The sequence below is a fragment of the Cyprinus carpio genome, chromosome A24, assembly GCF_018340385.1.
Source record: "Cyprinus carpio isolate SPL01 chromosome A24, ASM1834038v1, whole genome shotgun sequence".
Taxonomy (NCBI): domain Eukaryota; kingdom Metazoa; phylum Chordata; class Actinopteri; order Cypriniformes; family Cyprinidae; genus Cyprinus; species Cyprinus carpio.
Window position 1 is genome coordinate 7,845,283 of NC_056595.1, and position 15,950 is coordinate 7,861,232.

At 37.5% G+C, this 15,950-nt stretch overlaps 1 protein-coding gene across 2 annotated transcripts in view; it reads left to right on the forward strand.

Annotated features, from left to right (window-relative positions):
• Positions 1 to 544: 544 nt before the first annotated feature.
• The window catches only part of gnal (guanine nucleotide binding protein (G protein), alpha activating activity polypeptide, olfactory type), a 169,710-nt gene continuing 154,304 nt past the window's right edge, over positions 545 to 15,950 (forward strand). For both annotated transcript variants that reach the window (XM_042714141.1, XM_042714142.1), the window contains exons 1-4: positions 545 to 994; positions 1,178 to 1,250; positions 1,958 to 2,012; positions 2,131 to 2,250. In XM_042714141.1, the coding sequence (XP_042570075.1) occupies positions 856 to 994; positions 1,178 to 1,250; positions 1,958 to 2,012; positions 2,131 to 2,250 (387 nt within the window). In that variant the 5' untranslated portion in view covers positions 545 to 855. The remainder of the gene's footprint in view (positions 995 to 1,177; positions 1,251 to 1,957; positions 2,013 to 2,130; positions 2,251 to 15,950) is intronic.

Here is a 15,950-nt window from a genome sequence, read left to right on the forward strand (position 1 = left end):
GTGGGTAATACTGTCATCAAAAAGTTTATTTGTATATTAATTGCATGAATAATTCTATTTTACTTACTAGCCTCCTTTTTATTATGACATCACCAGGCCTACATTTGACCAATATGTAGCTGTCTCTATTTTTTAGCTGTGGACAGTGGTTTGACAATGTTATGCAAAGCAAAAACTTAGTTTGCATGACATTCATTATATTTGCATGTAAACACAAAATACCACCCTGGCAGTCAAATTTGTGATGAATAATGTACTTAGGACTATTTTTATTTTATTTCTTCTCAAAAATAACAGGTTGGGGCAAGATGTCACATGATTTATATGTTGTAATTCAATACAATGTATTACTATTTTAATTACAATTTCTGTTGCCAAATAATGTGATATTTGACCAAATAAAAATGGTATGATGATGTTGTATTGATGATGAAGTGATTGCATAAGCTTTAAATTCAGTGAGGTTGTGGTGATATGAGACGCTGACCTGGGATCAGCAGGTTGAGTGTGGAGTGTCACTTCCTGTAAGTGCAGAGAGAGGCAGTGCTGAGTTAAAGACACACAAACACAGACACATCACAGCAAAAAATAGCGAGGGAAGAGAGAGGCAGATGATCTGAGTTTCAGCTGCTTCTCTGATTTTCAAATATTGATCATGAATATATCGAGAAGATCCGACTGAATCTGTCGCTCGTGTGTATAAAGGAGTCAAAGCGAAACCTTTTTTTTCCCGTGGCGCACGGATTTCTCGCCCTATTTATCAGCCCGATACACTTCAAATCATCATTACAGGATATATTTGAGATATTATTATTATTATTTACTGTGTATTTGGGGAGAGAGAGGCTTTTAAACATGGGATGTTTGGGTAACAGCAAGACAGAAGATCAGCGCATCGACGAGAAGGCGCAACGAGAGGCGAATAAAAAGATCGAGAAACAGTTACAGAAAGAGAGACAGGCGTACAAAGCCACACACCGCCTTCTCCTATTAGGTAAGACAGGTTTCTATAAGCGATACATTAATAACAGATAGATAAGTGTCAGCAAATTTCGATCAGACATATGGATACATCAACATCATCATCATGAATGGATGGATAATTTCTCCATGGCCCTGGAAATACTCATATTTCAGCTATGTACCATCGTATGTCTTTTTTTCTATGCTTTTTAAGGCGCTGGGGAATCCGGGAAGAGCACTATAGTCAAACAGATGCGGATCCTGCACGTCAACGGCTTTAACGCAGAGTGAGTGTGTATTTATTTAGCGTTATTTACTGACACCGGGCCTTTACTGTGTTTATTATAACGGATGCTGCATTCATGTATGTTATGGATGTTAGAATGTTGACAGACGACTCTGCGTTCTGTGCTCTTCAATGGCTGTCGCTAATCCTTGTGAGCTGCCTACTTGTACAATATTTTCGGTTATCATAGGCGTGTGTAGCATTTTGGGCCTCGTTTTTTGTCATCATAGACGCATGCAAAATTCTTCGAGTCTCAAATTTGAGCGCCCACAACATTTTTGGGATAGGTGTGCGCAGCATTTTCAGCATCGTTTATGAACTGCGTACCCAGACAGCATTTCTGGCGCATGTAGTCTAATTTTTTTGTGGTGTTTACCTAGACAGTATCTTTGGGCCTGATCTCATGGCAGATAAAACTGTTCGATAATAAATGGATTGATTATGTATCAGAGTCTTGTGCTGTTATTTCCATGTTCATCAGGATGGCCAGAAATGAGGTCACACTGTGTGCAGTATGTGCTGTTTAGGCATGTGACTGCTTATAATCATAACTTGGCCGTTGATAAGGCCCAACTTTGAGTAATATTATAGTCACATTAGTAAATTGTGGAAAGTTTTTTTTTTTTTTTTTTTTGGCACTCTTTATTTTGAGATTATCATACATTCTTTAATGACAGTTTCCCCCTATTTTCTTCCTTCTGTGTTCAGAGAAAAGAAGCAAAAAATATTGGATATTCGGAAAAATGTGAAGGACGCAATTGTGGTAAGTCTTTTTTGTAAATTAAAATAGTTTTATCTCTAGTAGTTGTGTTTTGGTGATTACTGTGACTTAATTTATCTCACATTCAGCCTGCTTTAACACCTCTGTTTCCATATTCCAGACGATAGTATCTGCTATGAGCACCTTAACGCCCCCTGTGTCAATCGCCAACCCGTCCAATCAGCCTAGAGCTGAGTACATCAAAAGTATAGCTCCACTCTCAGATTTTGACTACACAGAGGTAAGACACCACATTAAAATCTGTTACAGTACTAAGCGGAATAGTTAAAAAAAAAAAAAAAAGGTAAATTGATGTCACAATTTGTTGGTTCGTGTGTTGATTAGACACTAGTTCTGTGTAAGTGTGTCATGGTTGAAGTGGTCCACAAATTCCCTTTTAAATCCTGTCAATAGTTCAAACACAAACTTCATAATGTATTCTCTGCAATAGATTCTTACACGTGTTTTGTCAATGTCTGCTCATGGCAACTGATTTAGATGTCAGTCGATGTCATAACATTGTGGGTCATTTGCTTGGTATTAGTGAAGATCACATTAACTAGGGCAGATTAATTAAATATGTTTGTTAAATGTAAACTTTTTTTTATTTTTGGTTACTTGAATTACAGTTGTTTAATTTTATGCCATTTGACTTTAACTCTAATCACAATATGCACACATTATTATTATTATTTTTATGCGAGTAAAGGATGTGACGATATTTACATGTGCCAAATACAAAAATAAAATAAAAAGTAAAAAAATAAAAAATAAAATAGGACAAACAAGCATAAATACTTAAAGCCAACAAGTTCATTCTGATAACTCCTGTATGTGTATTCTCATTCTTATCTATAAATTATATAGAAAAAGCTGTATTGTTTACTGTATTGATATATCAAAATTCAAAGTCATTTGCAGTCATTAACCATGTCACGTCATGCTCATTCATGTACTTAACATTAAATAAATGAGCAATGCTCGTAAAATACCTAGTGGTCCCCAGGGAACTCATTTTCAACCCCAACTGAGAAACTCATCTCTGAGTATCAACTGCTCCTTTGAATCACATTCAGCCACTATTACCCACCCTCTTAAAATCCATTTTATAGTTGTTTATCGATCCCCAGGACCACTAGGTAACTTCGTGAAAGAATTAGATGTGCTGCTCTCAAACTTTCCTGAGGATGGTACTCCCCTAGTTATGTTTGGAGACTTCACCATCCACCTAGATAAACCTCAGGCTGCAGACTTCCAAACTCTGCTTGTCTCTTTTGAGCTCAAACTGATTTCTACTGCACACCTTGGAACAATTCCTTCTCCCTCATAACCTCAACATGGTTCCTGACACAACATATATCCCTACACATGTCACTTTTCGATGTAACCTACGCTCACTTTCACCCTTCCAGCTATCTGCTATGGTTTCATCTTTGCTTCCTTCCCCTGAACAGTTTTCTGATTTTTGCTGCCTAAAATGACAGTGAATGATTTTGCTGCGGCTTTTCTCAAAATTTGCGGTGATATTTGCGGCATTTCTTATTTTTTTGCAGTGAAAATATACCACAGACAACATTCTTCTAACACTGTTATGACTTTTCTGACTTCGAGAAACATTGTAGGGCTACACTCCAGACTAACGTTTCAGGACACCAGCACCAGTGCTTGAACAAGGAGTTGTGTTGCATGTTGCATGCGCTGCGTAGACCAAACAAGTAGCACAGATTTGTTCCGCTTTTGGTTTGTTTATCCAATGTAGCTCTTGTAAATCGGTCATGATGAGAACGCAAGGCTGTTAATTCCATTTTTGGAACTGAGAAACAACCTTTCTTTGACTGAATGCGCGTTGCGATGACGTCACTGGATGCATCTAAGCCCAAACTCTGCAGAAAATCTGCAGCAATTATGAAAATTTGCAAGCTTTTGCAAAAATTGCGGAGTTTGTTTGATTTTGCGATAAATTCAGCGATCGCAAAATCCTGGAGAGACTGGCTAATGTCTCCACTGCTAAAAGGACATACTATCACAACAAAATTAACAAATCGCCTAAATCTGGCATGCTCTTTAAAACATTTTCCTCCCTCCTTTGTCCTCCTCCTCCCCCTTCTTCATCAACTCTAAAAGCTGATGACTTTGCCACATTCTTCATTAATAAAATTACAAACCTCAGTGCACAATTTGCCACACCACAAACTGTCAAACACATCTTACCAGCAAACATACTCTCTTTTTCATCCTTCTCTCCACTTTCTGAGGCAGAAGTCTCTAAACTCATCCTTTCCAATCATCCTACTACTTGTCCATTTGATCCTATTCCATCTCATCTCCTTCAAGCCATTTCTCCTGCCGTTGTACCTGCACTCACTCATCGTTAACACATCCCTTCATACTGGTGTTTTTCCCTCAACATTTAAACAGGCTCGTATAACCCCAATTTTTAAGAAATCCACTCTTAACCCAACTCTTTTAGAGAACTACAGACCTGTTTCCCTTCTACCTTTCATTGCAAAAACACTTCAACAAGTTGTGTTCAACCAAGTCTCTGCCTTTCTCACACAGAACAACCTCCTGGAACCAATCTGGCTTCAGAAGTGGAAATTCGACCAAGACTGCCTTGCTTTCAGTTGTTGAAGCCCTAAGACTGTCAAGAGCGGCTTCCATATCTTCTATACTTATTTTGCTGGATCTGTCTGCTGCTTTTGATACAGTGAACCACCAGATTCTCCTATCAACCCTATTGGAAAATGGCATCTCAGGAACTGCATGCCAGTGGTTTGAGTCTTACCTCTCAGATAAGGTCCTTCAAGGTACCTTGGAGAGAGGAGGTGTCCAAGTCGCACATCTAGCTACCGGTGTGCCTCAGGGCTCAGTTCTTGGACCACTTCTCTTCTCTGTCTCCTTGGCATCAATAGGTTCTGTCATTCAGAAACATGGCTTTTCATACCACTGCTATGCTGATGACACTCAACTCTACCTCTCATTCCATCCTGATGATCCGACGATAGCTGCTCGCATCACAGCATGTCTAACTGACATTTCTTGTTGGATGATGGACCATCACCTTCAACTCAGTCTGGCTAAGACAGAACTGCTTGTGGTTTCAACAAACCCATAACTTTATCAAAATTTCATCAACCAGTTAGGCTCATCAACCATAACTCCTTCAAAAACAGCTAGAAACCTTTGAGATGTGATTGATGATAAGCTGAATTTCTCAGACCACATTGCTAAAACTGCCCGGTCCTGCAGATTTGCTGTATACAACACTAGAAAGATCAGGCCCTTTCTTTCAGAAAATGCAACACAACTCCTTGTTCAAGCTCTTGTTCTATCCAGGCTGGACTATTGCAATGCTCTCTTGGCAGGTCTTCCAGCCACTTCTATCAAACCTCTACAATTAATCCAAAATGCCGCTGCAAGATTAATCTTTAATGAGCCGAGAAAAACGCACATCACACCTCTGTTCATCAATTTGCACTGACTACCAGAAACTGCTCGCATTAAATTCAAGGCATTAATGTTTACCTACAAAACCACCACTGGCTCTGCACCCATTTACCTAAATTCATTACTTCAGAGTTAAGCGCCCTCTGGAAGCTAGTGAACGGGGTATTATTGTGCCATCTGTAAGAGGCACAAAATCACTTTCACGGACTTGTTCATTAACTGTTCCCTCCTTGTGGAATGACCCGCCCAACTCAATTGTTTGGGGGGGGCAGTGAATATACAGCGCTCTCTCCCACCGTCAGTACCATGACTGAGCTGCCCTTGGGCAAGGCACGGAACCACCAACTGCAGCAAAAAATGGCTGCCCACTGCTCCAGGTGTGTTCACGGTGTGTGTGTGTGTTCACTGCTGTGTGTGTGAGTACTTAGGATGGAATAAATGCAGAGCACTAATTCCGAGTATGGGTAACCATACTTGGCCACGTCATGTCACGTCACTTTCCCTTTACTGTCACTTTATTTGACCCTCTAACTCTAGCACTTTCTATTTTATTTTAATCCTACTTCATTTATCTTCTTTTTTTTATTTAAAGGGGTTATATGATGTTGCTTAAAAAGAACATTGTTTTGTGTATTTTGTGTAATGAAATGTGTTTATGTGGTTTAAGGTTAAAAAAACACATTATTTTCCACATACTGTACATTATTGTTTCTCCTCTGATACATACAAGGAATAAATTCTTGACATATATTTGATTTAGTTTACAGATAAACAAGGGAGAAAAACAGTGCAACACGTAATGTAGCCAATATATGCAATATATGCATATTTGAGAAATGAAACCTACATGGCAGGAAGTAACATCCTATTTGTTTTCTTTATTTTACAAAAGCACAATGTTTTGTATTCATTGTGAGTGTACACAAATAAAAGCTGACCTTTATACAGTGATGCAGTATTAATAATAAATGTTTAAAGTTGATTCTGTTGGTATAAGGAAACCGTTGAAGTGATCACACACACACACACACACACACACATACACACACACACACACACACACACACACACACACACACACACACACAAAACAGCACAACTCACACACAAATCAGTTTCAGCATTGCTAACTTGACAGCACAGTTGGTACTTTATCAATATAAAATAGTCAACCAAACATCAGCATGCCCACCTCTGTGTCACCATTGGAACAGAAGGTCAAAGCCTTTAATTTACATAATAAATAATAGTTTAGCATTCAGATACGTTACATCATAAATATGTAAATATTATGGAATATTTGGATTTGTGCCGAATGAGAGAGGTAGGATACACAAGCACAAAGCTCCATTTCGCAAACAGTTGAGTGCACAAGCCTTTAAAGTATACTTCTTTGCCAGTCTGTGAGAGATGCAATCGTCTAGTGGGCTTTGTTTTCAAGTGCATAACTCATGGCACACGCTGTTCTTCTGCTGGCTGCCGGTTATCAAACAGCGTTGCATTGCTGCTGGCCCCCCCTTCTGGATTGGGGGTGAACTGCCTGTATTCATTCATTCACCGAACAGAGATGTCCCTACAGTGACGGTTCGGTACGAATACATGTATCGTTCCACCCCTAATTCTCATTCATTCCTATGGTATCCATAAATGCCGACTGAGTGTTGCACAACTCTGACTAAAAATTCAATGACAAAGCTGTAATGTGAATGGTTATTAAGCACACGTGGTCCAAGTTGACTGTTACACTTTATCCAATAATAAGTCATACAGGCCCTCGTATCTCCCAATAGTAAGAAAATTTCTGGTTTCTAGTAATCATGAAGACTTGGATTAGCTGGATTAGGTGTGTCTGATTAGGGTTGGAGCAAAATTGTGCAGAGCTGTGGCCCCCCAGGAATTGATTTTAAGACCATTGTCCTAAAGGGTGTCGTTAAGCTTAAAATGCAGTGGCTTCATTCACAATATAGTATAGCCTCAAGCGTCTACTATTTTTCTAAAAGGGTTATTATTTTATTAAAAAAATATTAAAGGGGTCATATGACGTTGCTAAAACATTATTTTGTGTATTTGGTGTAATGCAATGTGTTTATGTGGTTTAAGGTTAAAAAAACACATTATTTTCCACATACTGTACATTATTGTTTCTCCACTATGCCCCGTCTTTCTGAAATGGATTTTTACAAAGCTCGTCGTTCTGAAAAGCGAGGTGTACGCTGATTGGCCAGCTATCCAATGCAATTGTGATTGGACGCATGCCTCAAGTGTGTGACAGAAATGTTACGCCCCTTAACACTGTGATGCCGTGTGTCCCGGTGCAATGAGACAAAACCAATGAAACCCATTACAAACGAGGCATTCGTTGTATCCAGTGGGGACATAATTACTGATTATAATGACTTATTCAAATTGTGGCTTGTTTGTAAATGAATCTGTGGTAAAAATGAAGTGAACAAATGACCAACCTTTTACTGATGTGGTCTGAAACTTAATTAAAAATAAAGCTAATCCACTGTTTCCTAATGCTGGGATCTGATGGAAGGTTATGCAAAGACTGTGCTTGTCCACAATTTGGCTCTGCACAGCGTCTTGTGATCTTTGGAGCCATCTTTATTGTTTGGTTACTGTGTAGACCTGCGTATGTGTCTCTCATTATTTACACATCAGTGGGCAGAGCTAGACAGGCAGTGATGTAGGAGCAGGTGTTGATCTTCTTCTGCAGAGGCGGGGTTTACCCACCTATTACGGCATATTCCACAAGCTGTCGTTTTGCCAGAATGGCTTCAATATAAGCTGTTTTAGACTGAGAAAGTTTTGAGTTCTTAAACTTACAGAATGTTTTTATAGTAAGATGATCTCTTATATGTCAAAAGATCAGGGGAATTTTGATTTCTCAGTTCATGACCCCTTTAACGTGCAGTTTTGCATGTTCTGGGCTCATCATCTTGATTTATATAGTTTGCATCATCAGTAAGGTGTATACTGAGGTCTTTTAAGCGTTTTCTTTAACCCTAACGCCTGTTTCACACTGCAAGTGTAAGCGGCGCATGAGCAGCGTGTGAGCGTGTGTACAGCGTCACAGCAGCAGCTCCAAAGCTACATATTTCTTAACAAAGACAACTATAAATTTGTTTTTAGAGGTTGGTCAGTTATAAACTTAAATGTTTTGAAGTCTTGAAAGTTTAACACAGGGATTTGCGTGTAAATGGTAAACCACAAAAACCGCTCCTATCATGTTGTTTCAGTCATACTCAAATGTAGAACGTGCTGTTTATACGTTAATTTTTTAATTTACTTTTACCCATATAGTTGCTTACCCAGATATACGCTATTAACCAAGTTATAGCTCAGTGTGCGTCCATAATCTACATGTCCATTTCTTATAGAAGCTGTCAATATGCTTTATGTAAATTACTTGTGATTAAGCTCCATTTTTGTAACTGATCAGGAGAAATGTGAATTATACGTTGGATTTTAACTAATCGTTAGGCTAAGTAAGAATGTCAAAATGTATTCAGCCTATGCAGAGCTGAATAAAAAAAAGTAGGCTATGCCTTTCTAGCCGATTGTAATTTAAATCTAAAAAAATTTCTTAGAAGATGTCAAAATGATGTATACAATTGTTTGTGTCTGTGTTGGTCTTGTGTCCTTGTTTGTAATGTGTGCCTTGTTGTCCGTTTTTGTAACTGAAGACCTGGAGCAATATAATTATTCATTCTATTTTAGCTAATTGTTAAGTGAGAATATTATGTGTAAGTCATTATTTGTTCATAGAGATTCATTTAAAAAAAATGAAAAGGTGCGTTTCTAACCGAGGTGAAACTCATAATATTTTTTTAGGCCGAATGTTGAAGATGTCAGTATGTTTCATGTGCATTTATTGTGTATAGCTCCGTTTATGTAATTGTGGAACGGAAAATAAATAAAATGCTTAAGTTTGTCACGTCAATTCGTAAGTGAACACATGCAATATTTACAGAATACAATATTTACAAAAGCTGTCAATAATGAATGAATAATGAATTTATGTATATACTCCATTGTAACTTAAGATCCTGAGCAAGATGAATTGTTCGTTGTGAGTTTGATAAAATGTTTTAAGTTATAATTTGCTTATGGCAATTAAAAATTAAAAAACAAGTTAATCTTCAATACATATTTTTGATTCTTAATTGTCTTTCGCGACATACCCCAATTCATGTTAAAACACACTAGACATGGTTATTCCGTGCATTTTTAGCATGTTTTGTGTGAAATCATGTTTATTTTGTCCATCAAAAGTGTGCTGTCACTTTAATTGAGTGTCAGCAGTGCAGAAAAAATAGACTTGTTGCCGGAACCCCCCCGCTTCACTGCTGCTCATGCGACGCTCACGCTTGCAGTGTGAAACTGGCATAACAGATTTCTGAGGAAAACGCTCAAACTGACTTTCAAATTCTGAGGACCATAAAATGACTGTCCAGTCAGTGCATTCAAAATGCATTGATAGGATGTCCTATCTGCCTGTCAGCCTATGTATTTGCATACCTCTACGCAGCTTATAGTGAGAGTTTGGGGCATGGATACTGTAGCAGGCAGAGCTATAGGGTGTTTAGCCAGTGTGGAAAAAGAAATTCAAATTCCATTGCAGATGTGCAAGCCTAAATTCGAAGACTCGCCATAATACACAGGGACCAACAAGTGGGTAAAACAAGGGTGAACTTTTGCAGTGTTTTCACAAGGAGGAATTTGATGGAATGTTTGTATTTCAGTCAATATGATAAACTTGCGTAGTTTCTTCTCAACAGGTAAGCTAAACTTCAGCTTAAAGGTATTCCTAAAATGTTGGAGTAAGACCTTTTATTTAAAGTAGTTTACTTTTAACTGTTGAGACATGCCTTTACTTTTATAGAGCCATAATGGCTGTGTTTGTGATGTTTGAGATGAGGAGACATGCCAAAGGGGTGTTTTGTAGTTCCACTAGATGACACTAGTAGTGCAAAAACGGCCTACCCTAGCTTTAAGGAACCTAAGCAACATGTACTGTATGTTTTCCTCAGATGTAATTTTATAAATCCCTTCCTGGTAGGGAAAGCTGCTTAGATGCACACAGTGAGCCCAGCTTTTGTGTCTTTATTAGCTTACCCATGTATATATACTGGCCCAGATAATCATAACATACTGCTTGGTCCATTTCTGCAAATTAGGTTTTGTTGCTTGGGTCTTCGTCAACACCCGCTTGCACCACATGATGGTGAGCCGACTATCAGCAGATGCAGATTATGCATTGGTACTTCACTGCTGTTCCTGCAGTTGGATGTGCAGTGTTGAATATTCTGCCGAATTTCAACCACTGTATTGAATTTGTAAAGCAAAATAAAAAATGGACCAAAAATGTCCTGTGAAATAATATAGGATGTATTTAAACTGCCAAAATGTTTTGGAATTCAGGTCTGGAAGATGAATATGGATTATTAAATTTTTAATAATGGAAATATGTATAAAGAATTATTGAAATATTTACAGCTTAAATGTGCAACAATGTTGAATTTCAGACCTTATAAAAATGTGAGTCCTGAAAATCCAATGCATTAAAATGCAAACACTGTTAATGCAATGCATTTTTTTTTTCAGTTATAGCAATTCAACATGCTGCTTTTTTTCCACAACCCACATATTATAATTGCCCAACCCTGCAGATTTGTTTTATTCAACATCAAGAAGATCAGGCCCTTTCTTTCAAAACATGCTTCACAACTCCTTGTTCAAGCTCTTGTTCTTTCCTGCAGGACTATTGCAATACTCTCTTGGACAGGTCTTCCAGCCAGTTCTATCAAACCTTTACAATTAATCCAGAACATGGCAGCAAGATTAATTTGAAATGAGCCGAAAAGAATGCATGTCACACCTCTGTTCATCATTTTGCACTGTCTACCAATATCTGCTCGCATAAAACTCAAGGCATTAATGTTTGCCTACAAAACCACCACTGGCTCTGCACTGGGGTTGTCACGATACCATAAACACGTTACGATACTATACCAGCTGAAGTATCACGATACCAAGTAGTATCACGATACCATGCGAACTGAGAGATGTATCCTGTACATATTATATAAGGCCGGTTTCACACTGCACGCGTCAGCAGGACATAAGCAGTGCATGCTTTCAAATGTGAGGTGTCACAAAGGGAATTCTGGGAATATTAGTTTACAGTTTTTTTACTATACATTATATGTAGATTTGTTCTTCTTTTACTTCTTAAAATTGTAGAACTAACAGCATTTTACTGGAAAATTACATTGTCTGATTAGATCTTTTACAGTTTTCCCATATATATATATATATATATATATATATATATATATATATATATATATATATATAGTACGGGAACTTACTGTTAACAGTAAGTGTTAACATATATCCGTAGCGTTTTTCCAGTATTTTACAGTTAAAATTACACTCATTTTTTTTTACAGTGTAACAGAGACTTGTTATAGCACTTGCATATCATTGCTCTCTTGATGATTTTTATTACTTCCATTGTCTTCATTTGTACATCGCTTTGGATAAAAGTGTCTGCTAAATGACTAAATGTAATGTAATGTAACTCTAAAATCACAGCCGGTCGAATAGTAGTGCTGCTTGGCCAATCAAATTTGAGGACAAGAAATAAATTGTCAATATAAATGAAAATTATTATTTAAGGATTAATCGACGACATGTGTAAAACTAATTTCTTACACATCTCATCTCAGCTCCCATTGCTAATTCCAAAATGCCATTTTAGAGTTAGTATTTTAGTTGATCTCTTAACAGTGTTTGGGAGCAGCATCTCTAATTATAGAGTAGCTGTAAGTTTAACTGTTCTAAAAACAATGTTACCACGTTACTACTGAGAAATGTCATATAGCTTTTCATTTGTGAACCACTTTATTGAAAAAAAAAAAAAATAATAATAATAATTGTGGGGCAGCTAACACTGACAACAAGTTTCTGTGCATGTGTATATTTCCGTCTGTGTGCAAGTGTGTGTCTGTACAGAGAGGAGGAGAAAGATTTCCATAGATAATAAAAGGTAAATTTGTGGTCAAAAATCATGTTTATACTCTTGTTTATTTTGTTTGTTATGTTACTTACTTTTGGGGTTTAGGTTTTTTGCTGTTGTAGTCTGTCAGGAACTTCATATTTTGGTAAAGTGATATGGAATTGTAAAGTTATTGACAGGCCTGGAACCGTTTCATAGCTGTGCATTTATGTGGTAAAGCAATTGACAGTTTTGTGTTCATTGCAGAAAACAGCAGAAAATATGCCTTAATTATTAACCGAATAATCTGCCTAGAGTTTTTCTGTAGATCACTTTTGAATCTTATTGTTACCCATGGCTATTTGAGATTGATGAGATTACCATTCTAATTCATTTCTGAATGATTTAATGATACAAGCAAATAGGACTGGGCGATATATAGAATATTAGCGATAATGTCACAATAATTTTGATGACAATATTGTGAATATCAAATATTTCAAATTCAATCATACTTTCCCAAAAGAATGTGCCGAATACCCAAAAAAAAAAAAAAAAAACCTTATTCCGGACTGCTCTACATGCCTCTACTATGTGAGCTTTCATGAGTGCAGTTGCCAGATATCAAAGAGTTCAAATCCCAGAATCAGAGCTTTGCTGTTACAAGGACACATTTTCTGCCCGCTGTTTCGATTATTTTAAGCAATCTGGCAACCATGAGTTGGAGGCTAAGTATAAGATTAGCACAAATATATTTTCACTCGCGAACACTCTGATTGAGTGCTACAGAGTTTCACTCTCCATCAGGCGATCTGTTCTTTTTTTCAGTTCATCTGAATGGACGTGTAGTGCACCGTAAACTCTAGTGTGAAGTGTGACTCGCCGTTGCTTTCTCTCATGCATGCGGAGAGAGAGAGAATTGATGTGCTACATGTAAACGATATTCTTTGTTGTAGTTTCCTTCAAAATAATGGCATTCCTTTGGATTTTTTTTAGCTTTTAAGAACTACCGGGTTTTCGGGTAGTGGGCGGAACTAATGCGCAAACGGCAATCTCATTGGCTGGCGCTCACCTTTTATGGTCCCTGTTTTGATATCAGCAAATCAGTTCGAGCGAATGCACACAAACCTGATTAATATTTATGAATCCAGCAGCTTGTTAATCCTTAGTGCGTTTCATATTGTTCTTAATAGTAGAATTCGTATCATTATTATCCTATCAGTATTTCTGTTAGTTTTTCCCCATTTTTTTTTATTTTTTTACAGAAACACTGAATGACCAAAAAAGCACCACTACCAGTCCTAATTTCAGTTAAAATGACTAATATGCATTTATACGTGGTTATCAATTTTTAATTCTAAATACTAAAGTTCTATCATTAAACAATACTTGATTATTGTATTATAATGCTTGATTGACTGATGTTAAGAGTGTACATTCAGATATTGAAAGAGCCCTATGCAATGCATAAGGCAAGCGTTTCAGCTATTGCTGATAAGAAGTTATGTATGATTTCTAAACAAATGCTTCTTTCAGAACCAAAAAGTTTGTATTTGGTAACTAGTGGTATAGGGGAGATGGCATGAGTGTGCACAGCCACGTGTATATTAGTTTGTGTGTGTGTGTGTGTTTGCTGCTGTTACTTAATTAAAATCTCTCTCTATTGAGTTGCAGAGAGCGGTGTCATGAGTTTTGTACAGCTGATTCGATCAGAGTTCAAAGTGGCAGCCAGCTGACAGAGAGACACACACACACACACACACACAACTCTTAAGCATTATTGGACTCTTTTTCTCAGCTGTTTGATTATGGTGAAGATGATGGTGATAATGTCATTATACATGATAATACATCATAAACACTGTAAACATTGTGTGTTAGAAGAGTGAGCCAGTTTACCTCTTAAATGACTCTAAATCTAGGTTAAGTTGCAAATGAAAGGTTTTTTTTTTTTTTTTTTTTTTTTTTTTTTTTTTGAGGTGTGATATGATATGATTGATATGATGGGGTTTGTGGGTGTGTGTGTGTGTTTGGGCTGCAGTTCCATTAATTAGGCTCTTTATGTAATGGTGTATTGATTTTTGTTAGTAAACACACTAACAGATAAGAGCTGATGGGGTCGCCCGTCTTTCTGAACCAAACGCATGTGTCTACCAAAAGAGAACATGCACAGCGAGGGCAGGATGAAATGTAGAGGAAGAAGTTCTGCATCCTAAAGAATATTCACCTGGAAGACCGGCAGTACGTTGTGTTTGTGATACTTTAATTAGAGGTGTAACAGTAGATGTATTTGTACTGAGCTTTCAGTTTGGTATGCGTATACACCTAAAACAATACAGCTTTTTTTAACCACTGCATGTCCGGAAATTAATTTGAAACTCATAGTTTTACATGTATATTAATTTGAACAAATTCTGTCTATTTTATCAGGAATCAAACAATAAAGCCATTTTGATGCTTATGACAAATGTGCCTCAGTTCATTGCACTGCAGAGCATGAGTAAACATGATCATTCCATCCTCTTTACTACTAGTATTAGCATGAAATAAACATGAATGAACATCTCAGCTGCAGAAAGGCATCAATAAAACAGCTTGTAAACAATGTCTCATAACTTTATATAACATCAGTGTCCACTAGGGGTGTACACGTATTCGTGCCAAAAAATTTTGGAACGGGTCTTTTGGTTCGGTACGCATGTTTCTTTTTTTCGGAAATTCAAACAATAAATGCCGTCTTGGTGCTCTTTGATGTGGCGTGACCGATCACATATAAACCCCTCAGTTCAAATGGCAAAGTGGAGCGTGAGTGAGTATGATCATCCCTTCCTCTTTACTTCTAGTTTTAATGCAAAATAAACATGAATGAACATCTCATGTCTCATGTAATCGCTCAATCAGTGTTTCAACCGCGGAAAGACGTCAATAAAACAGCTTGTAAACAAAATTTCAAGTAGCATTTCATTTACCTCAGGCAAGTCATCAGTGTCCACAGCTCATTCACTATAAATTAAAGGGATCATATGATGCGATTTCAAATTTTCCTTTCTCTTCGGAGTGAATTGGTGAATAAAGAAGATCTGTGAAGTTGCAAAGACTAAAGTCTCAAATCCAAAGAGATATTCTTTATAAAAGAATCTCGTCCATGCCCCCCTAAAACGGCTTGTTCTAACACACCCCCACATCTCGTCGTCACTATGTGGGAAGATTTGCATAACGCCGCCCAGATGTTGTTGGCATACCTTTTATTCTTGTTGTAGTATTGTTGTTGCCACTGTGTCATATAGACGCTGTGTGTTTCACTCTGAAAGTGAAACTACTTTGTTTGGCCTTCCAAAAGAGGATGATATCTGATTCGTCATGGCTGGGGCTGATCCGTGCTGGTCCCTGAGAAAATACATCAACTTTTCACTGTGGATCGCCGAATCGGCTTTCACCATGGACAAAGCGGAGTCCAGCACGGGGTCGTCACATGTGTTTACTGCAAG